Raw genomic sequence first — 27,470 nt, 5'->3', positions numbered from 1 at the left:
TTTATAATATTAATGTTTTATAAAAATATTAGAAACAGAATTTTATAAATTGTATAAAGTTATTCAATTATTAATTTTATTACAAAACTTGCTTCAAATTAAGAATTGGTGACGTAATACTTCGTATTATAATAAGGAAAGGTTATAACAAGTAAATACACACTAATAAATTAGAATTTTATAGACTTTATTAATGACTACTATATCGTCACCAGTGCGTTAATACATGAGTAGAATATTTTGTTACACATTCATGTTTCCATAAAGAAGATAACATAAGAATATTCCACATACAATCTACGCCATGGATAACAAAGGCATTGGTTTTAGCTTAACATTTAGTTCTTCAAATAATTATCAGATCAAATTTGTGAAAACTGTAGTAGTGATAGTATAGAATGTGAAAATACAAAAGGCCTTGTTGTATCAGTACATGATCCTATGTTTTATTTTTTATATATGTCTTATTTATTTATGCTATTTTTTTACAGAAATTATGAGTAAATAAATTAATACGGAAACTGGAACCTCATTGAATATTTTGACTTTTAAGTGAGCACATGATTAATTTTAAATTATGAGAAAGGAACTTCATAGTTGTAGTTCTGCATATCTTTTAGAGCAAAGATACTACTTAGAGATGTGAACACATTATTTAAAATTAATTTTGTCACGCATTTCCCTTTCGATTTCAAATTTTATTTTTTTTTATGATACGCATGAAACATATTAGACTCTTCAATTTCAAATAATAAGGATAACTAAAGCAAAGCGTTCACACTTTTATTACAAACATATTCTAAATATATTTTCCGAAATGGAAATCAAAATCTAATATTTACCTAATCGTTATATTTTATTTTTTTATCATTTACCTTTAACATATATCTATAAAATTAAAATACTCAGGGTATTGGAAAACTATATTAATACATTAATTTAATTTTTTAAATTTGTGTAATTTAAATTAAAAAATTGGTAATATAAATTTTTATTGCAAGTACCTACTAAACTTAATTATGATAATAAATAATTTATTTGTAATAGTTCTAACTCAAATGATACAAAAGTGCAAACATTTCCGTATGAAACACTTATATAACTTTTACTTTCTGGAATATATTATACTAAAACTTGTATTATTGAATGACTGACATTATTATAAACACATTAGCTTATTATATGAGAATAAGCTTATTTCCAGTACCCTTATACTGTAATGCTATTATGAAATAGTAATAAAACTTGATGCATAAGGTTAATTTTTTGGAACTCTATTACCTAATTAATATTAGGATACTTGACAGCAATATAGCAAAGCATATATGATTTTTTTTCTGTAATCTGCAATTTATGTTTAATAATTTTTTACTATTTAAATTTATCTTTGGTTTTAATCTAATGGTATATATAGTCAATCATTTCAAAACATGTGAAATAGAATTATAACAGATATATAAGAAATGTGCTTCTTTTAATATTCACATGTGACATCCATAAATAGTTACACCATTGCACTATAATACTCTCTCTTATTTACCTAACTCGACGTAATCAGACAGATAAAAAGGCAAGATATATCCCTCAGTCTCCAAATTGTTTCTTTATCTGGACGTCATATTCTTAATGATATAATTAAATATTTATATATACTATATTCTTCTTAATAACAATTAGATATATGTTGAAGAGTTTAAATAATCTTGCAACATTAATTCACATTCTGTACAATTAATTCAATATAATATTTATGCCATGGTAAATTATACAAATACATAATGCTTTCTACTTTCCACAGTAGAATTGATAAATTCTTTCCCTTTACCATAGATACGTAAATATATTTAATCTTTTGCATTGGTTGTATTATTGATAAATAAAGTTAACACATCAAACATATATGTATATTACATTAAGTGTATTTTATAAAACATACATTTAATATATCAAACATGTAATAATACTGAATGTGATAGTATAATTTGTACAATATGTTACATAATGTAATGCACGTTATACGTTTATAAAAACTTTCTAATATTTTTTATGGTGAGAATTGTGATTATCAGTTATTACTATGTAATATATTAGCTAATGTATTGTCAACCAATAATTTCAAGTGCAATGCAAAGGATTAAATCATTTAATGTACTCTATACTTCATACATTTATACATATATGTATATACATTTTATATCACTTTTCATTTTCAATACATGTTTATCTGAGTCAATTAAATATCAAACTAATAACACTAAATAGAAGAATTACTCTTGATAACTTATGTTATAAGCATTATAACATATGTTAAGCACTTTACACAATGTTACTATATTTTCTTGACATGTTTTATTTTTAAAACATACCAAACAAATATTTTCATAATAATTTATACATTTAAAATAAATATTTATCATTTATTATTCATTTTCAATATTCAGAAAATTTGTAAACATATGTTTATGTCAGTGTAACAATTTTAATAACTGAATTAGTCAAATTGAAGATCTACATACAATAAGTTAATTCTAAATTTAGAAGAACATAATTCAAAATCTATCTCCTTTTTGTTGTAGAAAATAACTTAGTAAGTTACATTTATATAAAATGTAAAGTTTTGTTATTTAAAACGTAATTAGAGAAAGGAAGAGAGAGAGAGATTTTTGCAATTGCTATATATTGAATAAAAATATGTTAAAGTATTTATGCGTAAATTATTTTAGTCATAATATAATAAAAACAAATTTATATGCAAAAATATAATAAATATCAAATTGTTTAGTGTTAAGTGATACTCACTATATGTTCATGAAATTGTATTCCATTGAACCTTCATATTACATAAACTTAGAAAGTCACAGAACATGATGTAAAAAAATATTCTTATCATTGTAAGTTATCATTTCCTGGATATAGCAAGTAATAATTCTCCATATTATCAATCTAAGAAATTTATAATACAGTTAACTGTAAAATGATTTATGTGAAATAAATAAAATCGGTGAAGGTAACTGAATAATGACTTTCTTATTGGTTACACGAATTAATTTGAAAAGAAAGAAAAGAAAAAATGAGTAAAATACATGATATGAATGTTTTATACCGGATTTCAAGTAAAATAAAATTTTACGTCATCAGTTATAAAAATATATAAGGTCACGAACAAAAGTATTGGCACAGCCTTTAAAGCAAAATAACTTTTTTAAAATTGAACCAATCGACTTAACTTAGGGAAGTTAGAAGGTTGATCGACGGTTGGTCAAAATCACGAAGCAAATAGTAAAGGTCATTTTTTACAACTTTTTTATCTGAGCCAGTAATAAAAATTTAAAAAGTATACTTTGTTGATTTATGTTAGTTATATATATGATGAAAATTACGTTGCTATAAGCCATAAAGGTTAAAAATGATGAAACTCACAGTTTTCGTAACGATAATAAATCTACATTTTTGTTCACCTTTCGATACCTGTTGTTTGTTTTTGCATCGACCGATTTCGATAAAATTTTTAGCAAGTATATAGCTGACATAACTCTTTAAAATGTGCTGTTAAAATTTTTATTACAGGCCCAGATAAAGAAGTCGTAAAAAATGACCTTTACTTATTCCGACCAACTGTCGACTAACCTTCTAACATCTTTAGAAAAATCAAATCATTTGATCCAATTTAAAAAAATGTATACTGTTTTAAACAGTATGCCAATATTTTTGTTCGTGACTGTATAACGATATTATATGCTATTTTACTAATGCAAGTATGTAACTCATAGTTTATGTAGACTGATTTCAAACAAAATGTAAGTCAAAGATAATTCATACCTGTTTACATATTTTTCAGTTGGCATTTTCTAAGAATAAACGAATTGTCCGGAAATCCTAGATCTGTATGCATTAAAATTTAATAATTAAAATGTTGTAAATATTACTTTCTTATTGATCGATATATTTTATCAATATTGTGCTTTTCAACTTCTGTGAATCCTAGAATGCTTTCAATTGCGTTCAGATGCCCATGATGATTTTCTTTATCCGTTAAGAAATAGTAAATCGCCGATTTTAGGAACTGCAATGTGATCTCTGGATCAAGGGCACCTTGATTATTTCGCGCTTCTATGATACGTCGATACATTGCCTGTTGAAAAAATTATATTTGCTAATAATATTTTTAATAATTTTTTCTTTACAGATTAACTTATGTGCTGTTTGAAATTTGATACATTCCTTGGTTGTGTACTGTAAATATTAGATTCAGATATGGTGTCAAATGAATGAAAAATGAGCAATTAAATATATATATATATAACAGAAATGTAAGTTATTGAAAGCTATAAATATACATTGAATGAAAAACTATATTAAAATATATATATGTATGTAGACATGTATATACATGTATATTATGTAAAGTTGTCTTTTTTTCAGGATCTGACATGATTATAGTGATGTGATTTGTATGAAATGGTACAAGCATGTGATGCTTAAGCACGTGCAAACTTACATTAACTGAAGGATAATAAGAGGCTGTTTCTTTCAAGTGCACAAAATAATCTGTATTGACCTAATAATACTGCATAATAACAGGAACCACCTACATTTGTGCTTAACAATAACAATTCGCATGCAATCGCTGTGGCGAAGCATTTCAATTGTAAATACATTCTCTCATAAATATAAGTTCCTAATATGTATAACTTACAAATGAAAGCACGTGAAACCAATTCTTGCCACTATTATAGTTTAAAAGCTAATAAGCTTTTGTTTTTAATAATTATCAAAATGATAAAATCTCTTTACAAATTCAGAATAATTTCTACTTTTTATTTATATTTTTTATAAGTTTTTTTCTGTAAGCAAAAAGCAGGTACCTATAAATGTTGGTTATTATACGGCTAAGCTATTTTTAATAAACGATATGATTGTTGATTATATATAAAAGTTATTATGAAAAAAAAATACTTAATATATTGATTAAAATTGATATTAGTATTATATAAGTTTCTGTTATATGTAACTGACATACTAATTGCATTTAATACAACTATGAATTATATGCTACTTTTTTAGAAAAATAAAAATATATGCATTCATATAAACTATTTAACATTATGCTTACACATTTATTTTATATTTAATTTCATGCTTGTGGAATTTAGGATATATATACAGGTTGATAAAAAAATTGTTCAAGATGTAATAAAATAAATTATGTATAAAAATAGATTGAAACACGATATATACAAATATATAAAAAAATCTTTTTGGGTATACATGTTCTGAACAATAATTATGTGGTTTTACTACAAAATTAATGATAATAATCAGGATGACATTAACAATAATATTAGAACAAAATATAAAGTGGAAATGACTAAATAACAGTGAAAGGTTTATTCAAGTAGTAAAATTTGCAAAATTAGCAATTTTATTTTGTTCCTTGCTAAGGAGAGAAATGCAGATATTCTACTAATAAACATTTGATATTATAAGAATCCATCATTTTGCAAAAAAACCTCAAAAGGGCAAAAATAAAAAAGAAAGAAATATTCGTTTGTTTGTGCATTTGTACGTGAACAAATACAACATAAATGCTTAAAAAACAGTGGATGAGAATTGCATCACGTGGCGATTCAGCAAAAATACAGACCTTACGTGTGCCAAGGACCCAGAGAGAAACAGCCTCCTGAGCACTTAATAAACTTTGGCTACGATCGGCTGAAATGTGAGGTTCAGGCGAGTAGCTTGTGTCCTGGAGTGTGAGCGGCGACCAAAAAAAGTGGCACATCATTAGTACAAGAGAATTGTGAATGACAGAGATGCACAGAAAGTGATGCGCAAACAACACTGATTCCTAAATTGTATCTTTTTTATTTATATTGAATTATTATGCATTATTTAAAAGTATTAAAAAGTTGTAATTTTTTAAAACTCTCTATGAACGGATTTCAAACTTATGTAGACAGTGTGAAAAATATAAAATAATAAATGGTACTGTATACAATTTTAAATTGTTGTTGTACTACAAAGAAGTATAAAATATCCTATTGAAATGTTTTTAGAGTTTATATGTGAAAAAGATAGTTAAAATAATTAAATAATGCTGATTGTGAGTGCAACAAGAAAAAGAAATTGATAAAATCAACAAATAAATGATATCGATAAACAATATATGTTTAAAATATTTTAAATCCGATAATACAAATGTTTTAAATTCAAAATTCAAAATTATCTTTTATATTATAAATAATAATTATGTTAAATATTGCTTGTTATTGTAAATACATTGTTACCATATTAATAGTATAATTTAGTGTTATTATACAAGTTATAACAAATTTTAATATGTGTTAAAATGAAGTTCATGCTACATATTTTATATAGCAATAAAGATAAAGCTTTAATTATAAATGACGTCAGGCATAAAGAATTTTATTCTTTCACTTTTAATGTGCACTGTGTATATTACTATCATAAGTATTAACTATATATAAGGCGATCCTTTTACTAGTTAACTCAAAGACGGCACCAACAATCACATCACGGCGGTAACATCGTGTCAGTATACGTATATATATATAATGTACAAATGTACATACATATATTAGAAGCCAATATCGTCTCTGTGTCAAAGTAGACACGGCTGTATAGCTGTGTATACATGTAATTGTAAAGTGAAAACAGGAATGTATGATGTGCGATGTGATCGGCGGTGCTTTTGAGTTAACTAGTGAGAGGAACTCCCTGCATGAAAGTAAACATCGTAACTAAAGCAAAAACATTTACCTTGATATTTTCTAATTCTGCTTGTGTAATTGTTAATTGTTGAAGTAGCTCTGCAACAGTAACCTTTGGTGGTGTTTGATGCGCATGTTCATATATCTGTAATAAATATCAACTTTTAGTTTTTACTTATGCGTTTAAAAAATACTAAAAATAGTAAACATAAAATACTAAAAAATACTAAAAAAGTTAAAAGCATTAAAACTTTGTATCGAGATATTGAATATTACAGACATTGTTTTGTTATCTTTTAAAAAAATAATGCAGTTAATATATTATGCAATTTTGTTTCATGTTTATAGATTCAATGTAATGATCAACGTGCAACGCACCTGATCAGCTTGTTCTAGGCGTGCAGCTTCCTGTCCTTTGGCATACATTCTCAGGTACATTTGTTTATTTCTTTCTTCTTGCTCGTTTAACAAAGCCTTTTGTTCAGAAAGTTCCGTTTTCACGGTTTCTAATTCTGCTTCTAATTCACGAGCACGAGCTTCTGCAGCATCAACAGAAGGCCTCACTTCGCAGTAACGTGTATTAACTTCAGCCAATTGATTCAATAAACTTTCCACCTGTAATATAAAGCAATTCATTATGCCAATGTTTAAAATACATATTGTATTAATGTATGTTGTTTGTTAATGCATTCTTACGTAAACAATTTATTTCTATTTTTACTGTAATTCTGGCATTTTACTTATCATGTAACATTAAGACTAATAAATTTCTAATTTAGAAGTCTACTTAGAATTTTTGCTTTTAGAAAACATTTATTATTTTATATCATAAACATTTCAGAACTATACAAAAGTTTCATATTAAGATATCGGCGGTGCTTAAGTAAAAAGAAATTAAATTAAATTAATATTTGTGTATTTAAATAATCAATAATTTTCCAAATATTTAGCGATACTATAGGATCTGCACCGACCGAATTTCTCAGTGCTGTGTTCATGTAAAGCAGGCAATAAAACACGAAGGTGTTACCTCATTGCACCAAATTAATGATATTGTGAATCAATACGTATACAAAGATGTTTTGCAACGTCTTTTATACGACGTTAAAGATATGTTATATATTAAAAAATTTGCGATTATTGATTTAGTTATGATCTTTACTATACATAAAAGTATAAAACTATTATCGTTACTGTTCTACATTTTATTAACCGTTCTATGTTCTTATAAACTAGTCTTCTTTGACTAAACTAGATCAAATACGAATCTTTCATTTTGTTTATTTTTTATTCAATTATAAATATTCAACGACTATTTTATTTGAGATATATACCTTGTCGTTGTGTTTTTGCTTGAGTTCTTGAAGTTCATCAACATGTCTACGATGCATTTCTTCAATTCTACTTTCATAAAGATTCACCAACTTGCGTCTCACTTCATCTCTTTCTGGTATTTCTGCAGCGGATCTTACAAACGTATCGGAAGTACTATTTTCGGGAATTGTATTAGGCGTTGCAGTAACATGTGTACTTTCTGGTTGCACCTCTGGTATATATACAGAATCTTTCGAATGGACGGATCCGTCTTCAAAGTGACCCGAGTCCGCAAGAGAGGAAGGTAGATCAGAGGGGGCACATTTTTCTGGAGTTTCTGGACTTGCGACCTTTTGTAGTGTACCTTCGTCCGGTAAATCCTTGCTTGGCGATTCAGGTGAAAAAGGATTGTTCTCTCGTACAGTGAGAGCATCGCTACTATCCGTTCTTTCATCGGGGCTATTCAGAGAAGCTTTGTATAATCTTAATTCCACTACTTCCTTCGTTAGTCGAAATATCTCCTGGTCTTTCTCTTCAATCTCCTTCCGCGCTTCTTTTAACAAAGCCTGAATAATATGATTTTTATAATGACTTACATTATTCAAAATAGATGTTCTTGTTCTTATTACGATGATAAATGATACGGCGAAGGTGCTATACGCACCATATTATTAATATTACGAGGTGTCATTTATTTTATTTATTTAACCAAAGGGTAAAAATACTCGAATACCATGATAAAGTATAAAAAGACACCTTTTTTTAGCTTAGCAACTTACATATCGAATTAAATATCGGTACATATTGATATATGTATTAAGAACATATTGACCGTCTCCACGAAGTACTTAAAATGTTAATTAAACTATTAAAATGAAAAAAATTACAAATAATATGCCGAACGTATCTAATTTCATAAAAACATTATATTTTTTGCATAGAAAATTTCTCGTAATATTTTGTTATATTTTATAGTCAAACTCATCAAATATATTTGATAGAAGTTTAAGAGAAATTTACAAGAAATATGAAGCGAGTTCATGTCTTAACTAGAGGCTCTAGACGCGTTACATTCTCTTACCGTCTGCGGTTTGAGACTGATATCATTACGAATGGTTTAATTATCGTAATAAAGTGTTAAGTAAAAATTCCAACGAAGAACATTGCAAAAAAAGAGAAACAATGTTGGTTTTTACCTGAAATTTTCTAACTTGTCTAGCTGCTCTTTGAGTAGGCGTAAGGTATTGTTCATTGTCCCCGGTATGGTTTGAACAATGAACAACGTATTTTCGTGATCTACCTGACCACGTGGTACCGTTGAGAGCAAACGTAGCATGGTCACAGGCGCTTGCGGTACTGCAGGCACTTCCGTAACTTTTTACGCTTTCTGCATCGCTGTCATCGGCAATTCCAGTGCTTGATCCTCCGGAGGCCGCGTGTCCAGGTCGCGGCCTCGCCGGGGTCAATGAAAGGCTCTGCAGAGTAAAAAGAAACGAGACGATAGTTTCATTAATTTCGACTAATTTAACCCCTTAAGGCCCACTTTTATTAAAACCGAACCCCCGTAATATTACATAGTTGTTGTATTCTATACATTCAATCTACTAGAAAAAAGTGAAAGTCTCTCCCGAAAAATAGATCTTGGTATAATTTTATAAATTTTATTTATGTAATAAAGTTCGTCCTTAAAGGGTTAACTTTTTCGTCAGAATTATTATCTCATATTACTCTGGTCATTTTATAAATAATTTCGTTACTATCTGTTGGATTAATTGAAAGCATAAGCATTATATCAAAGAACGTTACCTTATCGGAACTTAAATCATGCGAACCAGGTTAAGTCAACTACACAAAATGTATTTTCTTACGAACGATAAGTTACAAATCCCTTAGGATTATTGTTTTCTTTTTATATTTATGATTTACAAGATTATATCCATCTTGACTAGTGTTTCTTTCAATATAGCATTTCTTCGTAGCTAAAATTCTATTTTTTCTTCATATTACGCTGTATTAAATAAGAAAAGGAACACTAGAAAGGAATTATTATTATGGTAAACAGTTAAATATCCTTTATCAGTGTAATAAGGATCATAGATATATTTCGTTATAGTACACAGAGTATTTCAAAATATGTGAAATGATGTTTATATGATGTCGAGAGTTACAAATTACCATAATTCCTTTTCTATGTTTTTTACGTAACAAGTTTGGAAGATTATCTTGAGATTTTATAAATTTCTCACAGAAATAAAAAGAAAGATAAAGATAAATGTTGAGTACATTATATACGATATATATTGTTTATAAAGTTGAAATACGAATCCGAAGAAGGCTGAACACATAGTTCGACTAATACATTATAAAAAAGGGTTACTCATACATAGAAAACTATAATTAGTTTTGGAAAAGTTAGTAAATAACGTTAACAAGCAAATTAGTGTTGTGAATGGTTAAAACAAGTCATTTTTACCACGTCTGATTTCCATTTTAAGTAATTTCTAATTTACAAGGTTTTTAAATAAGATTGTCATCTTATTTAAATCTCCCCATTTATTTATCACAATCGCATTACTGTTAAATATAAAGGAAGAAAATTCATCTCGTAACATCAGTCACTCAGAATCAGTAAATAATTCCACGTTTACATTAAGATTGCATTCGAAAGATTAAACGTAAAGAAGAGTTCATCGCTTTTATATCTGGTTGACCTAAGGGTAATTTACCTTAGACTTAAGGAGAAGCTTTCTTGCTCTCTGACTAGGAACTTAGGAAGTCTGGTTTGAAAGTGAGGCAAAATCAAACACCCCATTGAGCAGAAAGATATGAAAGTCTTCCTTAAAGGCGAGAAGCTTGTCGAATCTGCACGAGAACAGTCTTCAAATAAAAGTGGCTAAAATATTTGATAAATTACATACTTTTCAATAATAGATTACGCTTGACAAATGTGTCAATTATAAATAAACTTAAACGCGCTCTTACTTTGTAATGAATAATGTATCACGCAAATTTAGTTTCCGTTGTTGCAAAATCATTTTATCTTTTCGTGACAAGTGGACTAAAGTAAACTCGTAAGTCAGAGTGTAAAAAAATATATTTCGTCTTTATTAGTCTTGATAGTATAAAGTCTGTTGAAATTATTGTACATTTTAGAAATAGTTATGGAAATTTAATTATATATTGCAACTACGGTTTCTTAAGATAAACTATAATTATTAATTAATTTTTAGTAGCCTAGGAAAAACACGGCATATTTTTTGTAACAAGGAGAATCTAAACTTTTAGAACAAAAAAAAAAATGCATCTTTGCATCAGTACGATATATACATAGGTATTATTTAACTCAAATTTTTTTATCAATTGGAAAATACCCTTCATAAAACACATAAGAAATAATAAAAAATTTAATGGCAAATGAAATTTTCCCTATAATGTATATTAACGCTGGTCTTTTATTGTTTATTAAATATCAAATATCAAATAAACAACTGTATATTATTAATATCAAAAATTGAATTAGCTGCTAAGATCAACATTTACTGGCGGAGAATTGCGCCAATTTCTGTTATACCGCAGATATCGATAATCGCAATATTTCTTGGTTCTTTATTTTTCTCACTACTTCGATGTCCGAAGAAAGAAGTGTTGTACCCTTTCGCTCGATTGAGCAGTTAATATTAGAGTAATGTTATGCAGATTACTAAATAGTATTATGCACATTATGCAAACGATAAGATAACTGATATATAAATATATATATAATGCATTTATATTATATTATATTATATTCTTATTATATACAGGGTGGCTGGTAACTGGTGGTACAAGCGGAAAGGGGGTGGTTCCACGCGAAAAATGAAGTCGAAAATATAGAATAAAAATTTTTTTTTAATTTTTCCATCGAGACAACGATCTACAGTGAGATCCGTTATAACGAGACGCGATAAAGTGCACGCGTACCGAGCGAAAATTCAAAGTCAATTTTCTCGAAAACAAAGCCTCGAACGAGAAATTTTTATTCTATATTTTCGACTTCTTTTTTCGCGTAGAATCACCCCCTTTCCGCTTGTACCACCAGTTACCAACCACCCTGTATATTATACATACATATATATATATATAAGAAAACGAAGCAAATCTAAGGTTTATCAATACAATAACAGATAGATATATCTTTACTGAATGTTTAACAACTTAATTTAGACTCTAGACTATGATTGCAGTCAACACCAGAATCTATAGATAGTTTTCCATTCAAGTTGATATTATGTACATGGTATTCACAGACCGTGCCGTGAATGAGGTTTGAAGCTAGTGTTAAGAATGAGAGAGTTAAAACAACGTAACGCCTATTGGGATTAAAGCGTTGATAAATACCGAGCACGATCTCGAAGCACTACGATCTAGGAGCAATGGAGAGGTTTCATGTGCGCCGGCGCATTGCTTACGGAAAGGTCAGACTATCTCCATATTTTGTTGGTTATCTTGAATCTACTTGAATTTAGATACAATTGATATTTCAAATTTTGTCTAGGTAAGCGCCAGGCATCTTTTCATGCATACACGCCGTTCCTCTTGCTTTTGTGTCTGTCTCTATGAAGGAAAGCGGCTTATAATGGAGGTCGTTATACGTTTATACGATACTTCGCAAATATTTCTTATTTATTCAGGTCAGAGAAAGTGGAAAGTTGTTTATTCAATAATAAATGAACTTTTCAATTACAGCGTATGAATCGAAAGGACTTTATTAAATATGATATCAAAGATATCAAAGGGAATCGAATTTGGCAAGTTGCCTATATTTACTCCATCGTTTGAGCGATTCGAATTTATTCGTTATTCTATGTTATTTAATAACTCAACTAAAAGATAACGCATTAGTTGCGCAATGGAAGTTTTATTATACTGTATTAAACTTAAAAATAAAGCAAAGCTTCGATATAGCATATGTGCTGTAGTTATATTTTTATGAAGTTCATAAATTACTGAAACTATTAACTAAAATCATAACTGGAATAAATATTTTCTGTAAATAATATTACTACTGTAATTTATATATTTTTTTCTGTCCCATATCTGTCACAGTTGCGTGTAACGCATAAAATATTATTACAATCATAAACAGTTACACGCTTACTAAAATTTGAACAAAAAACAAAGAAAAAAGATTTATGTACACGTACTTGTTTCACACGTCAACCATTTTGTTAACAATAAAACGATAGTTTACCATCATTATTGCCTACAAAATTATATCGATGGTTGACAATAAGTTCTTTAGCACTTGCAAAAAACAGTTTCGTTTATACCGCGTTTAATATACACTGATAAGGCACGTATCATTCATATATCCTTCTTCCACTACCAATCTATACCTTTCAATACTTTTTGTGTTTTAATCATCGCATTATATATAAATCACACGAAAACAGAATGCAGTCTGGATATAGTCAATAAGACGCAATTGTCAGCACGCATCTGCGATCTGCATCGAACGAAGGATACGGCGTAATATTGCAGAAGGATGTAAGATGACCACTTGGAGCAATTTTTATATAGAATATACATGAAAGATGGCTAATATCGGTTGACAAGGAAGGTTAAAATACTTACGAGAGATCGTTGTCGGGGTGATTCGGTTCCATTCTCCGTGATGACGGGAAAAGTGCGATGGTCCAGATGATGGTGTTGCTGGTGGTGCAGAAGGTTAAAGCGACGACACTGTTGATAAGACCTACTCAGACCCGCGGTGACCGCGGTACTGGGTGGTGGTGGTGGATGATTCGGTGAAACTCGCTCACCGCGCATGCGCATGCTAACCGAACGACGTAGACCTGTCGGCGAGGGACGTGGAATCCGAGAATCCAACGAAGAGGATACCGACGATACTGAGGGTGACGGAACGGTACTCGGTGCACTTCCTGTCGTGTAAACCACGCTGTTATCGGCATTGACCTTGAGCGTGCTGCTATTGTTGTCAGTACATGTTGCTGATTCTAACGATTCTAAATCCATCGAGGGTGATTCATTGGTGTTGTTTACATGAGCTGAATAATCAGCATGCATCGATTGCGGGGAATGCAAGGACCTTTCGCTGCCGTGACGAACCATCCTGTTGATTTAACTTATCTCATGTCTTCGTAAAATTCCTGTACGAAAAAATCAAACTTGGTCGAATTTCACTTATAAGAAAATATGTACATATATGGATAGCAGCAGTAAAGTATATTCACATTACATATATTTTTAATTGTTTATCCTATTCTGTCTTTGTCACTTGTCAAAAAGGAACAAAATCCAGCCGATGGTTATAGTGATTTTATAGTAGGTGGAAAGTTGTAAAATTATATATATATATTGACGAAATTATAAATTTATTATAAAATTATAAAATATTGTTAATAAATAAAATATAATGTACTATCACTACTAATGTAGTATTCACGTATTGTAGTTAATAATACACAATGAACAATAAATATTATATGTATTTCAGTTTTCAAAATTGCACCGTTTAACTGTATAGTATGTGAGAATCTATCCCGTTTAACAAACGGGATCATACATACTTGACTATAATACCAGCACTAACGTGGTTTATTAACATTTTAAGATCTCCATTCAAAAGCCGGAAATTCATTGGAGTTTATAATGCACTAGCTGCAATATTTGTAGAAAATCAGTTGATGATGTACAAATATTTATTAAAAGTGGAATCTAATAGCAATGTTTATGCAGCTATAACTTTGTTCATCATTTTGTAAGTTTTAATTGAATATTGTATTTCAAGCTTGCGTAAAAAAAACTTATTCTAATATCTTTTTTCAATGTGACTACGTGATTAATTTTGATATACAACAAATTTTATATTTTATTTGTATGAAAAATTTTATTGTAAGTTCTAGATGTACCAACTATATCATGCTGAAAACTGGTCACTTGAAGAATATCGACTTTATAATACAAAGATTCATTGCGTTGGATTATTCGTTTTAATGGAACGATTTCCGTTCGTAACAGATTTGTTCACAAGTATATTTGCTCGGTATGAATTTTCTTCGTTAGTACAAAATGAGTGTACAACTCATAGAGTTTTGAATTGTTTGAGAAAGTGAACAGTTATAATTTTAAAGCTATTGCAATAATTCTTTTTTTTCTAAATTTTACCAATTCTAAAATTATTCAATCTTTATTACTATATATCACAAAAATATTAAAATTATTTTTATAAGTTATTAAGATAGTATAAATATAATCTATTTTTAATATTTTAGAATTAACTCAAGCCATATAAAACTAAAAGCCGCAATTGAAGCCTGCGTACAATTTAAGATGAAAAATGTTGGTCAGTTTTCAGATGGTTATTATTTTAAATTATTAGATAGGTAAGAATCTACACTAATGTAGAAAAAGTAACATAAATATTAAAAATACAATTAAATGAAACATTAAGTATTGTACATGTATATACACAAGAAATAAGATATGAAATTATCAATTAACCGGGATGTGTCTACATTTATCTTACACCGTTTTACACTTGTGTATCATTACGAAATCAATTGTATTAAAGGAAAATTGTTCTATTGTTAAATTAATTAATAAAGAATCTGAGTAAAAAAATTATGCTGACTAATTTGAACGGAATTTTACACCCCGAAGGAAAGGCAGTTTCTATCTTCCTTTTCACAGAGTAATTCGACTAGATTTTAATAATAATAAAAAAAAGAAATCGTGTGAAGGAAACATCTTCTCTAGCTTCAATGACGCGTTATAATAGAGACAAAGGTTATTAGGTTTATTCTATAGTGGGTTAAAGGAGTTATACCGTTATTACAATTATAATCTCAAATTTTCTTATTTAATTAACGTTCGTTTGGTTTTAATTGAAATTTTTTTGCAGTATCTTCTTTTACAAATGTCGTCTTTTAATAAAAACAATATTTTTTGCGTAATAAATAATTATATGATGAAGGCTTGATATTTAACACGAAATACTTATCTACGTATCCTTCATCATTAGTGGTTAAATAAACGTTGCATTATCAACAGTTTTTTAGACACACATATTTAAATGTATTTATCTTCTCAATATCAGCCTTATCTCTTTTTTTATAAAATGCGCTTTTTATTTCTTATCACATACCTGTAAGATTAACATCACTATAGAGGGAGATAAAACATGTATGATTTTTGAATGAGTTAATATTTTTCCACAATATCTTCACATAAATATTACCAACATACGAAGAACGTGAAATTTTGACATTCAGCGATCGTGTATTCATTCGCAGAATTTTATATTTGTTGATATTTTCTGTCATGTAACTAAAATTCGTGTGGTTTCGTATCATCGTATCGCACACAACCGACACGAATTAGAGCAGGGAAAGGTCTATTGGTATAAAGTAATCGATCATTTGGTGTCCTATTTCAAGAACATGCTGCAGCATTATGCAGTGTCCACATTATCCTTAAAATTCTTGAAACAATATTACTTTTTGCATTTTTCTTTGATTAGGAAATAAATGCACGAGTTGATAGTGATAACATCTTTTAAAATTTATATCTTGTATTACCATCCTCTATTTTCTTTTAAAATATTCACGTTAAGTGCTTGGTAACTATTACATAATCTTGTATCTGCTCTGACTAGTTCTTACAAAATATGAAAGAAAACAAAATTAGAAATTAAATCGATGTACGCATGACTGACTCGAATTAAGCAATTTACATAGATAAAGTTTACCTACGTTGTACCAGCTACCATATTTTGTAAGTTTCTTATGACGTGTCGTGCGAATGGGAAGTAATTAACAATTAGAAAGTAATAATTAAATCATGTAAAGAATCGTATCTTACCTTTAAAACATGAATTTGGAATAATAACAGATTCCTTCGCTTATACAAGTCTTCAGAAAGTCTTAACATGTATTATAGACGCCTATGTGCAATTGCTATGATTATGAGCTTAGAAACGAAGATAAAACACAGACAAATTATGGATAAGGAACATTTGGTTTCACTGTTAATTCGTGCCACGCGGGCTTATCGTGTGTAGGAATTGAATATAGCTGCGAGTATTAATTCAGCGATTCTAAATCTGTTATACAACGTAAATTATAAGAATACGTTTATGCTAACAAACCAATGTTTATGGATTATGTAAGGAATATTCGACGAATAAGCCACTGAACACCACTCTCATCGTCGTACTTTTAGCACTTTTAGAATAGCATTAAATAACATGCTCACTACCCGAACATTATCCACCCACGATCCTAACACGACTCGTGCAAGCAGTGTTGCATTAGAGCAATCGCGAGATGTCGTATTATGAGCACCGATCATTGACAATGTCGTGGTTTTGGTGTATTAGCGCCATCTAACAATGTTTCATATACAATAACGATTAACTGATTATAGGTAAGTCAGGTTATTTTAATATACTAAAGTCGTTGTTTTCTCTCCTGTAGAAGAGAGTTTTTCCAATAAGCGGTTACTTATCCGACGATCAATACGTGGCGTTTTCCTTTCTCTACGTTTATTCGGTTCTTCGTTGCGTTCATGGATAACATGACTCATTGATTTTGATCTCCTTAACTACGATATAAAAACAAATGAGAAATTGTAATGTGTGGGCGAGGGGCGTTTCTAACGGCTACTTGTTGATAGTTAGCAGGCGATTTTTTAACGGATAGAGATGTATGTATGTACAGGATAGATCTAACTCTATATGGATATTCGTCTGTCATGGTAGTATCGACGAAGGACTTTGTGTCTCACGTTCTGCAATACCGACCTCGAAAAAGATCAGAATGTTTCTTACGCTCTCTATTTGCTATGGCGAATATAAAAATTTGTAATTCAATTGAATCGTCGAACACGATAAAAATGGACTTGTTACATCTTACGGGTCATGGCATCATATGCAGTATCAGGTAATATATACTGTTATATCATTAACTAAAGACAGAATAGACGTGAAATTAAATGAGACCTCATCTGAAATACCGACCGCTAAAGTCAATGTTTCTCACGCCCTCTATAATTTATAACGTCACCGCGACGATTGTAAATAATCAGAATGCGCTCCGTTTATTTAAACAAAACTTTAGGTAGTGCTCGATTAAATAAATTTTTGGTCATTGAATTCATTTATCATTTATCTGAGCGAGAAATTGTAAATGCTTAGAAGTTAGGTATTTGTCGCACGACAGGTTCAATTGAACGGAATTCTATCGTAAGAAACATGAAAACAATATTTCAATATAATCTTATATTAGACACTAGAACAGAATTGTGTGTGTGTGAAAACATGATATTTATATATTTAATAATTAATTAAAATATTATGATGGTTGTAAAAATTAAAAATCTTGTAAAAGAGTTTCGAAAAATCTGTTATTGTTACAAACTGAAATATTATATAAATTCTTTTCCCTTTGGTCAGTTTCATGTTTAACCACTATAATACAATTATTTTTGCCATAAACTAGCGCTTTAACTTACTTATTAACAGTTTAATTATTATGTTATGCCATTTAGATCTGATTGTGTTACATTGGAAAAATCGTTAACTTTCGACTAATCTTGACAAGGTTAAGTCACTTCGTATGCGTGTCATAACAAGTATATATAAGTATACAAGTATATAAGTGTTGAACTCGCACGCAACTCATACAGACATGAAACCGTGTACACTGCGGTTTGGAAGAAAATGTACCATTTATAAAACAATTCTGCTGTTAATTTATAACAATATACCATCAATTTATAATAATTATGCTATTAATTTATAACAATTCTACAGTAAATTTAGAACAGTTACACCATCAATTCGTAATAATTAAATTAATTTATTTCTTTTTATCTGATATTAACTAAATCCTTGAAATCTCTCAAACGGTATCTTATTTACATTTAATATCATATTTTAAGTTTTAATGTAGTACTTCAATTTTCATTTAGCTATTCACTTATCTATTTCAAATACAATCGGTTACAACGCGAAGTATTAATAACATATACCTATGGATAGAGTTTAACACTTCATATCCGAACAAAGCCATAAAATCAAATTCTGTTCATGGATTTGAGGAAGCAAATGACATGGCAATGAAAACAAAGGCAATGAAATTTCGTCATCCAATCATGCATACTATGATTGGTAAGTTACATGGTTTGGTTCTTTTGGTAAACATGATTATTTAAGTTTATATACGAGTTAAACTTCCACGACTTCTACTCATGCACGATTCAATAATTTTCTAACGACAATTAATAACATTTTTATTGACAAATATTTGAAAGATACCTCTATCATCGTGCATAAGACTAACAGAGTCATTTTTAAATTTTATTTCTGTCTTAATGAACTTAAATTTCTTGTCATAATTTGTGGTACTCTGGTTTTGAAAACATATTTAATGAAATTATTTAAGAGTCAAATATAACGTGATTTGGTGTCCATAATAATTTCCTACATGGGAATAGATAATATTAACTTGCACACGATATGTGTGCTTATAAGTCTTCTAGATACATTCAGATCCTTATTAATAAACTTCAATACTCAGTATTCCTTTATTATCAAAAAGATTTCCATGTTCTGTTCCTGCTAACATAATATCAATTTCTCCTGTATCAAATATAATACAAGCATGTTTAAGAATCTTTTACACAATTTATCCAGTTTCTTCTGCCAATTATGCATTAAATTAAAACAAACGAAACGTATAACGTAGAATAGATATTTTATTGACAAGTAGAATCAATTTATGATGTATGCATGCTTTTTGTACAAAAATACATTGTTTAACTTAGAACGAAAAGTTAAAAATTTCTTTATTATTATTTTTAACAGACTGTTATAATTTCATTTTTTTTAAATTTTGCTTCAAGTTAAATCTTTTGATACGAAAGGCTGCCGACAGGACTGCGATCTAATATACTTTAGATTTATATGGACGTATTTATTGCACCATCCGTATATTTTAATATTCTTGGATATAATATATGGTATAAGTCTAATAATATTCCAACGGTCCATAAATACCTCAGATTAGTATCTATTATCTCTAGTTTAGTTTTACTTTTAAATAGGTTCTAGTTCTAAGATTTCGATTAAATTAATACTAAGCAACTGTGTTAGACGGTGGAGGTCAACGAAGGACTCATTGTTTGTTTTTCGTTTTAAGTTGTAGTTTTAAACCTTAGTTTTAACTCTGAATTTTAAGTCCCAGCTTTAAGTTATATCGTTAATTTTAAGCATTACTTTTAATACATTTGTAAAGATCGATGCAGTTGATCGATATATTTGTTCGCAGAAATAAGACTTTGGTCATCTGTTTGCTCTTTTCGTATATTTTCTTGTTTTTCTTTTTCGTTGGTCGTTTACTCCATTCATCGGACGTAATTCGTTTGTTTGTACAAAAAGATTGTATTCTACATTACTGACTCATTTTTTACACATAGAATCACCATCATGGAACTGTAGTTCCATAGTACGTTATAAGCGATATCCTATATCTTCTATTTGTATTAGTAGATGAAGTAATTAGAATTCTTTTTGAAATAAGATAAGTAAAATATAATGTACATATATACATATTGAATATCTCATGATATATAACATTCTTGTATCTATATCGTATCTATGTCAAAACTTTATATTATTCTCATCTAAAACTTAGATACATGTTCAAACGAGTATCATGGTGAATTATTCAGTACGTTTTTACATTTCAGAAAATTTTTTATTTCACAATATTTAATCTCACATATACATACGATAGTTTTATTATCTATGATGTAATTTTAATGAAAACATAGTCGAACAATATATTGAAAATATCTTTAAGAGATTTATAATCTATTTCAAGAAAATTTATTTAGACTATACACAAGGTGGACATGCCTTAAAACCTGGACAAGGTAATACACATTTTTGCGTTACACTGTTAAATTGTAAACCGTTTGGGCACTTAAGATCATATCTGATGATCGTTGCACCATTCACGTAACAGAAATAATATTGCTGACAATCACCTGTTATTGGAAATCTACCACTTGTAACGCATTTAGGACTTGGAGTCGTACTTGGTGTCGTACTTGGTGTCGTACTTGGTGTCGTACTTGGTGTCGTACTTGGTGTCGTACTTGGTGTCGTACTGGGCGTTGTACTTGGTGTTGTACTGGGCGTCGTACTTGGCGTCGTACTGGGCGTTGTACTTGGCGTTGTACTGGGCGTCGTACTTGGCATCGTACTTGGTGTCGAACTTGACGTGGAACTTGGTGTCGAACTTGGTGTCGAACTTGACGTGGAACTTGGTGTCGAACTTGACGTGGAACTTGACGTGGAACTTGGTGTCGAACTTAACGTGGAACTTGACGTGGAACTTGGTGTCAAACTTGACGTGGAACTTGACGTGGAACTTGGTGTCAAACTTGACGTGGAACTTGGCGTCAATGGTGCAATTTGCTTACAGACATAATTCGTAGACGATGTGCAATATTTTAGCGAGGGATCAAATAGCATCGTAGGTGCGCACGACATATCGTATGATATGAATTCAACTCCGTTAAAAACACATATATAATAATTAGCACACGTTCCATCCACGATTTCAAATGTTCCTTGCATTACACATGTTCGCTTAGATGGAATTATTTGAAGCGTCCCAATGGGAATCGAATTAAATATGAAAAGAATTTCAAACGCAACGAGGAATACGTTCATTTTGCGTATTTTACTGATTTACAGAAAACGATGCTCATTTGCCGAAAATCAAAGAGAATATGTTTCTTAGTTTCATCACTGCAGCGAATATATTATCATCGTTGAATTTATTGTTTTATTATCGCGTATTACGAATATCTGTTAAATTCTGAGAAAATACGAGCTGAAAATAAATATCTTATGATACTTGGTTTATGAGTAAAAGAGATATACGGACTATTATTGCTTCCTTGTGTACGACATATGAACGTACTATTAACATTTAGTCTTCCTAGAGCTATTTTCTTCTGAAAGAATTTATGAAAAACAACCAAAAAATAGCGTAGGAAGTAGAAGAGATTAAATTTTTTATTTCACATGATATACGTTTTAAACATTTTGTTCGGTAGTAAATTAGCTAAATTTGTTAAAATCAAACTGTTTCTTAAATGTAATATTGAAATATTATTAATCTGTCCAACTGATGAAAATTCGTTTGTCTGAAATAGAAGATACCTATGCAAACTTTGTTGGGTAATTTGTAAAACGCAAAAGATTGTTTATTTGAGTTTAACGATCCTGATTACTTAATCGATTAACAAGAATAAATATGTATAATAAAATATTATATAACAATAAGCAAGTATAGTGAGTAAACACAGTATTAGATATTGTAAAGAATGTATTTTTATTTGAAATAGGTTACTCGGTAAATAGGGTATATTATAGTTAATCGGTTCACCAGTTGTACAGTTTGTAACATTTGTTTCGAACAACCCCAACAGATACGCAAGTTTCCCTCGAAGTTAGATCGTTCTCCAACAGGGGGTTCGCAGGTGAGAAAACTTTCGTAGAGGTATACATTGTAGGAGAGAGATTGGTAGGTAGAAAAGGAGTTCGATTCTTCGAGAGTAAGAGAAAGGATGAAGGAATGGAGAAAGAAAGAAAGAGAAGAGGAAGGAAAGAAGGAGCAAATGTATATAAGCGACTTACATGGAAGACGCGCCAATGGACTCTCTCTTTGACCTTACTGAAGCGTGCACCTTTCTTCCTGTTTTTTCTTCGTTCTCCAATCTCCTTACTCTTCGAAGTTTTCTATAAGATCCTTCTATTTGACGTCCTTGCTCTTCAATCTTGATCTTGTCGTGAGGAAGTTCAGTAACTCTTTCGCATCGTGCACTTTCTGATTATGTGTTACCAAAAATAATATATCGAGTTTGCATCTCGTTCTTCGTTGTAATCTTCAAACAGTATTTCCAGTGATTTCAATAAATTCTTTTTTATCGAATCAAAATGTGTGACCATTGAATTAAAAAGTTTCACCTTGTTTCTTGTGATATGTTCCTGACGAAATGGACCTACATAACAGTATGCGAAACATGAATCTGCTTCGAGTGAGTATAAATAACATTTTAAAACATTACGAAAGTTTATTAAATAACAGAGTTATATTTCCTGACATAGTGATTTTAATTATTAAAACTTACTATATTAAACATGTAACAATAGTCCATTGATTAAACAATGTATCTCATATCGAGCAAACTTTTTCCGTACCTTGACACAGGATAAGTAGGAAAAATTGACTTTAGAAATTTATTTCTTTAATCTTATATTACACATTGTACATATTATACAAATATTATATTACTCTATTTACTCTGTATTGAATTTTACATTTATATTTAACAATTTCTATGTAATGTATGTGTAATAATGTAAGGAAAATTATAAAATTTATGTTATTAAAATTATAGCTTGCCATATATGTATATACCTATACACTGTGAAAGTTTAAAAAGAATAGAGAGGGAGTAGGTTAATTTGTATGAAACAAATCTGACAGTTTCAACCTAGTGTTAGCATCAGTAAAGCTTGTTAATTAAGCTTTCCCATAGTTTTTTTCATAAAACTCCAACAAAGCTTTTTTATAGTTCTTTTCACAGAACTTTTCACAAAGTTTTTCCATTATTCGTCTGCAAAAATGTACTAACAATGAAACTATTTCTTTTCTGTTTTATTGTCGAAATGTTGATTACAGCATCGATCTAAGTACATACCTATTGCTTTAGGTACAAGAATAAAATGAAATGAATTTAGAAGTCGTATAAAATATTAATTACTATTTTATTTGACTTTACCTACTTACAGTTTTGTCGATAAAAATTTACTTTTGTAATTAATTATTCTACGATGTTTAAAATTTAATTTCAAAAGATGAATATGCAAATAGCTCTTAACCGTTAGAAATATCCTCCAAATTTTTCCTATACCTTTTTACGTTTCTTCAATTTTACATTTATAAATTAATCTATTTGATAACAGCATCAATTAATTATTTAGTATGAAATAACTGTTTGTTTAATTGAAACTTTTGTTTGTAAGGATACACTCTTAGTTACAAATTAATGGTTAGAAACTCTATACATATGTATTTCATTGATTTTGCATTGTACTTGTGAGAGTAGATGTTCGACTTTTTAACCATAGATTTTATGAGGCGAAAGCTATACTGACAGAGATAAATTACTATTTTTTACAATAAATTTATTTATATCATATAGATACATTTTAATGTCTTATTAGCGAATATAATGTATAATAAATATTAATTATGTTGCATTGATTTTGTTTTCAATAAGAGTTTTTCTAAATCTTTTTTTTGTTTATAACTTAATACAAAAAGCAAAAAGGTGGGAAAATAGAACAGTGTTATTAATTAAAATAATTTATTTCTTATCAGAAAGTATACTTTTATTTTCCTTCTCAATTTTTTCTTCTTCAACTTTTTAAAGAAGAATTTCTACAAATATTCCATGACATAAATAATAGCATCTTTCAAAAATATAATGAAATTAAATTTGTTTTACTCTAAACATAATTTCTTTTAAATTATTATGTTATATATTACAAAACATGTTAAAAATATAATGTTTATTGGAACGAAACATCGTATAGTGTCTATATCCTTGTACATAGAATTCTGTAGAGCATCATGTGCTTGATTTATCATGCAACGCGTACAAGGCGAAAGTTAAAAATCACCAATTCAAAGTCTGGTAAAACGACGCTCCAGCGACATGACCAAATTTAACTACTATTTTAAGAAATATACCTACGACTAGTCTACTTTCGCTTTGCGAATTTTCAATTAGCTGAGATTGTGAATTTTCAAGTAAGATAATACGAGTATACATTTCCTTTATTTTATGAAATAGGAGTTTAACTTATTTGTAATAATCTATCACTCACAAGTGTTCGTAAAGAAATTTAGAACCAGCTTAGTATCCGAGTATATTGATTTCAAGATTATAAGAAAATTTCTTACATTTATGACGAAACCACTTTCAATAACATTAACGTCACCTATTTTTATTATATTATTATTTCAGAAGCAGGAATTCTCGTTACCTCAAAAATTCAATAAAATCAAAATAGAAATAAGATGTTAATTGGAATAAAAATAAAAGCAAAGATACTAAGGAAAGATAAAAAAAAATAAATGCTTTATAATGTTCTCAAATTTTTAGAAAAAATTCTCCAAACGTTATCGATAGATACATTTCGTAATAGAACAATTTTTAAACAATTTTTTTAATAGGATAATTTCTATAAACAATGCATATTAGTATAATTACAAATATGTATACCTTTAATAGTTAAGAAAAGAAACAAGTAGCAAATGTTTATTTATTATTAGCAACTACATGTCCGGTGTTATTTTTTGGTAATACCTCCCATGAATTCTTATAGTGTAGCATTCGAATGCTAAACCTCTGACTACTGACAATTTGAATCACTAACAAACTTTTTGGCAGATTTTCAAGAAACAAGAAATTAACCTGTAGACATGTCCGGTTACAAAAGCTTCTGAAAGTTAGGTCTGATTTGTATACGTCGTGAATCGCCAATCGTTCACGATCCAACAAAGACGTCGTGAACGATGTGAGGGAAACATATGCTCGACGCTTTCGAGTGATCCTTGTCGTTTGGCATAGTGCCAACGTAGGAGCGAAACTCTTTCGTCTACGACCTAAATCTGTCGCTTTCCGTTTGCACGTTTCTTCCTCTTATCAGTGTCAATACCAATCATCTTTGAATAAGCTTTATGGCCTTATTAAACATTGACGTGACTCATAAAAACTTTCGTCTTCTGATAAATATTTGTACATTATATAGATGTCACATGATTTATGTAGCATTTAACCTTACCAATTTTTTCTTTTCTATAACATTTTCAACAACAAGATACTCTCACAACTAATGTTATTAGCGAAGTTTGATAAGACTGGAGTATCAAATTATCAGTGTCGATAGATCTTCTTGTTTTTTATGACAGTAACAAGATCGATGATAAAATAAGTAGAGTTCTACAAGTGCATTTTATAAATTACAAGCTGATTATCCTCATTCATGTAAACTTATAAAATTATAGAAACTAATTATGGAAGAATAGTCGTAATAGTATGGGATGTATGTATGTAACGTTTTAACATTCTAATCATAGTATTGAGTATTTAGTATTTAAGAGAAAGATCTCTGCTTTGACAAAAACATAGAAAAAGCAAAATTTATGGGTAGTCTTGTTTAGATTGAAAAAACAAGAAAAGTTCAGAAAGTTAATTTTTATATTTATTTATTATATATTTTATATTATATATTCTATATTTACTCATCTTTTTTTATCATTATATTATAATGTTCGCGCTGCTGAACTAAATAGAATTTATTTCACAAAATTAAGGAAGATATTAAATATATTTTATATCTATTGTTTCCCGACATTCGTTTAAAAAATCTAATGCACGTGATAATTACACCTCTCATTATCAAGGTATTTCCACAACTGTCCTTCCTATGTAAACTACTTCGTTAAAACCGTTAGAGCTTGTTCGTTGCGAGGAATAAGACTTCAAGATTTTCACTTTATCTCTTCCCATCAAGTTCTCAAGGAATGGAGCCTTCCTGTTTGAAAGTTTATTTCTTACTATAGTTACATCACAAAAACGATTAGAATTTCTTTCTTTAATGCATTATATTATATACATAAGATGGCGTGTAGAGTAATTAAATCATACATTTACATAAAACACACACGACGAAATATAAAATGACCAAATTTTGCTCGCTATTAAAATAAATTTTACTTTCTTTGTATCAATATCGCAATCATTCATTTCGATTTCAATTGACCTATATATTTCTATTTTCATTTAATTATAATTCTGAAACATTTAAGTTCATTTAATTATACGTACGATCGATTATTATAACTAAAATTAATAGACCTGAAAAACTAGCAATATTGATTGCTTTTTATTATATTTTTCCAAAAACTAAATGTCTTAATGTTAGAAGATCCTATTCATCGATATATTAACTTCCTTAAAATATTATTATTATAATTATTGTAACAATTATTATAACTAAAATTAATAGGACTGAATAACTTGCAATATCAATTGCTTTTTATTATATTTTTCTAAAAACTAGATGTCTTAATATTAGAAGATCCTATTCATCGATATATTAACTTCCTTAAAATATTATTATTATAATTATTATAACGATTACTATAACTAAAATTAATAGACCTGAAAAACTTGCAATATTAATTGCTTTTTATTATATTTTTCTAAAAACTAAATGTCTTAATACTAGAAGATCCTATTCATCGATATATTAACTTCCTCAAAATATTATTA

The 27,470-nt window shown here is 29.1% G+C and overlaps 2 protein-coding genes and 2 long non-coding RNA genes across 8 annotated transcripts; 2 read left to right on the top strand and 2 right to left on the bottom strand.

Annotated features, from left to right (window-relative positions):
- Positions 1-166: 166 nt before the first annotated feature.
- LOC126868493 (protein quick-to-court) lies at positions 167-17,056 on the bottom strand. 5 transcript variants are annotated; one of them, XR_007690615.1, is made up of 8 exons: positions 13,659-14,299; positions 9,242-9,520; positions 8,066-8,611; positions 7,110-7,346; positions 6,781-6,876; positions 5,645-5,746; positions 3,820-4,132; positions 167-2,943 (listed from the first exon to the last, which is right to left on the bottom strand). XR_007690615.1 is itself a non-coding variant. In XM_050623992.1 (8 exons), the coding sequence occupies exons 2-8, from the start codon at positions 14,154-14,156 to the stop codon at positions 3,923-3,925; spliced, it is 1,968 nt and encodes a 655-aa protein (XP_050479949.1). In that variant the 5' UTR covers positions 14,157-14,194; positions 16,908-17,056; the 3' UTR covers positions 167-3,922. The 5 variants fall into 5 exon arrangements, 4 of the variants coding, with proteins under 4 accessions (XP_050479949.1, XP_050479950.1, XP_050479952.1 ...); XM_050623992.1 differs by adding an exon at positions 16,908-17,056 and having other exon boundaries at positions 167-4,132; positions 13,659-14,194; XM_050623993.1 differs by adding an exon at positions 16,908-17,056 and having other exon boundaries at positions 167-4,132; positions 13,659-14,157.
- Positions 10,915-12,991, top strand: LOC126868509 (uncharacterized). The gene is made up of 2 exons (XR_007690616.1): positions 10,915-12,499; positions 12,580-12,991. It is a non-coding gene; the product is annotated as an uncharacterized LOC126868509 (long non-coding RNA).
- Positions 14,666-16,158, top strand: LOC126868511 (uncharacterized). The gene is made up of 2 exons (XR_007690618.1): positions 14,666-14,805; positions 14,945-16,158. It is a non-coding gene; the product is annotated as an uncharacterized LOC126868511 (long non-coding RNA).
- On the bottom strand, positions 15,898-23,167 carry LOC126868502 (uncharacterized). Its single transcript, XM_050624013.1, has 2 exons — positions 16,285-23,167; positions 15,898-16,191 (listed from the first exon to the last, which is right to left on the bottom strand). Exon 1 carries the CDS (start codon positions 21,784-21,786, stop codon positions 20,944-20,946), a length of 843 nt encoding a protein of 280 aa, XP_050479970.1. The 5' UTR covers positions 21,787-23,167; the 3' UTR covers positions 15,898-16,191; positions 16,285-20,943.
- Positions 23,168-27,470: the final 4,303 nt, after the last annotated feature.

Source organism: Bombus huntii, chromosome 8 (assembly GCF_024542735.1).
Source record: "Bombus huntii isolate Logan2020A chromosome 8, iyBomHunt1.1, whole genome shotgun sequence".
Lineage (NCBI taxonomy): Eukaryota > Metazoa > Arthropoda > Insecta > Hymenoptera > Apidae > Bombus > Bombus huntii.
Note: the sequence above shows the minus strand (reverse complement) of the source record. Positions and strands in the feature narration are given on the sequence as shown.

Excerpts from the sequence above, each read along its gene's own strand:
- LOC126868493 (XM_050623992.1), bottom strand. The coding sequence starts at position 14,156 with ATGGTTCGTCACGGCAGCGAAAGGTCCTTGCATTCCCCGCAATCGATG. Across the intron at positions 9,521-13,658 it reads CACCCCGACAACGATCTCTC|AGCCTTTCATTGACCCCGGC; the intron begins GTAAGTATTTTA and ends TTTACTCTGCAG. Across the intron at positions 8,612-9,241 it reads GACAAGTTAGAAAATTTCAG|GCTTTGTTAAAAGAAGCGCG; the intron begins GTAAAAACCAAC and ends CATATTATTCAG.
- LOC126868502 (XM_050624013.1), bottom strand. The coding sequence starts at position 21,786 with ATGAACGTATTCCTCGTTGCGTTTGAAATTCTTTTCATATTTAATTCG.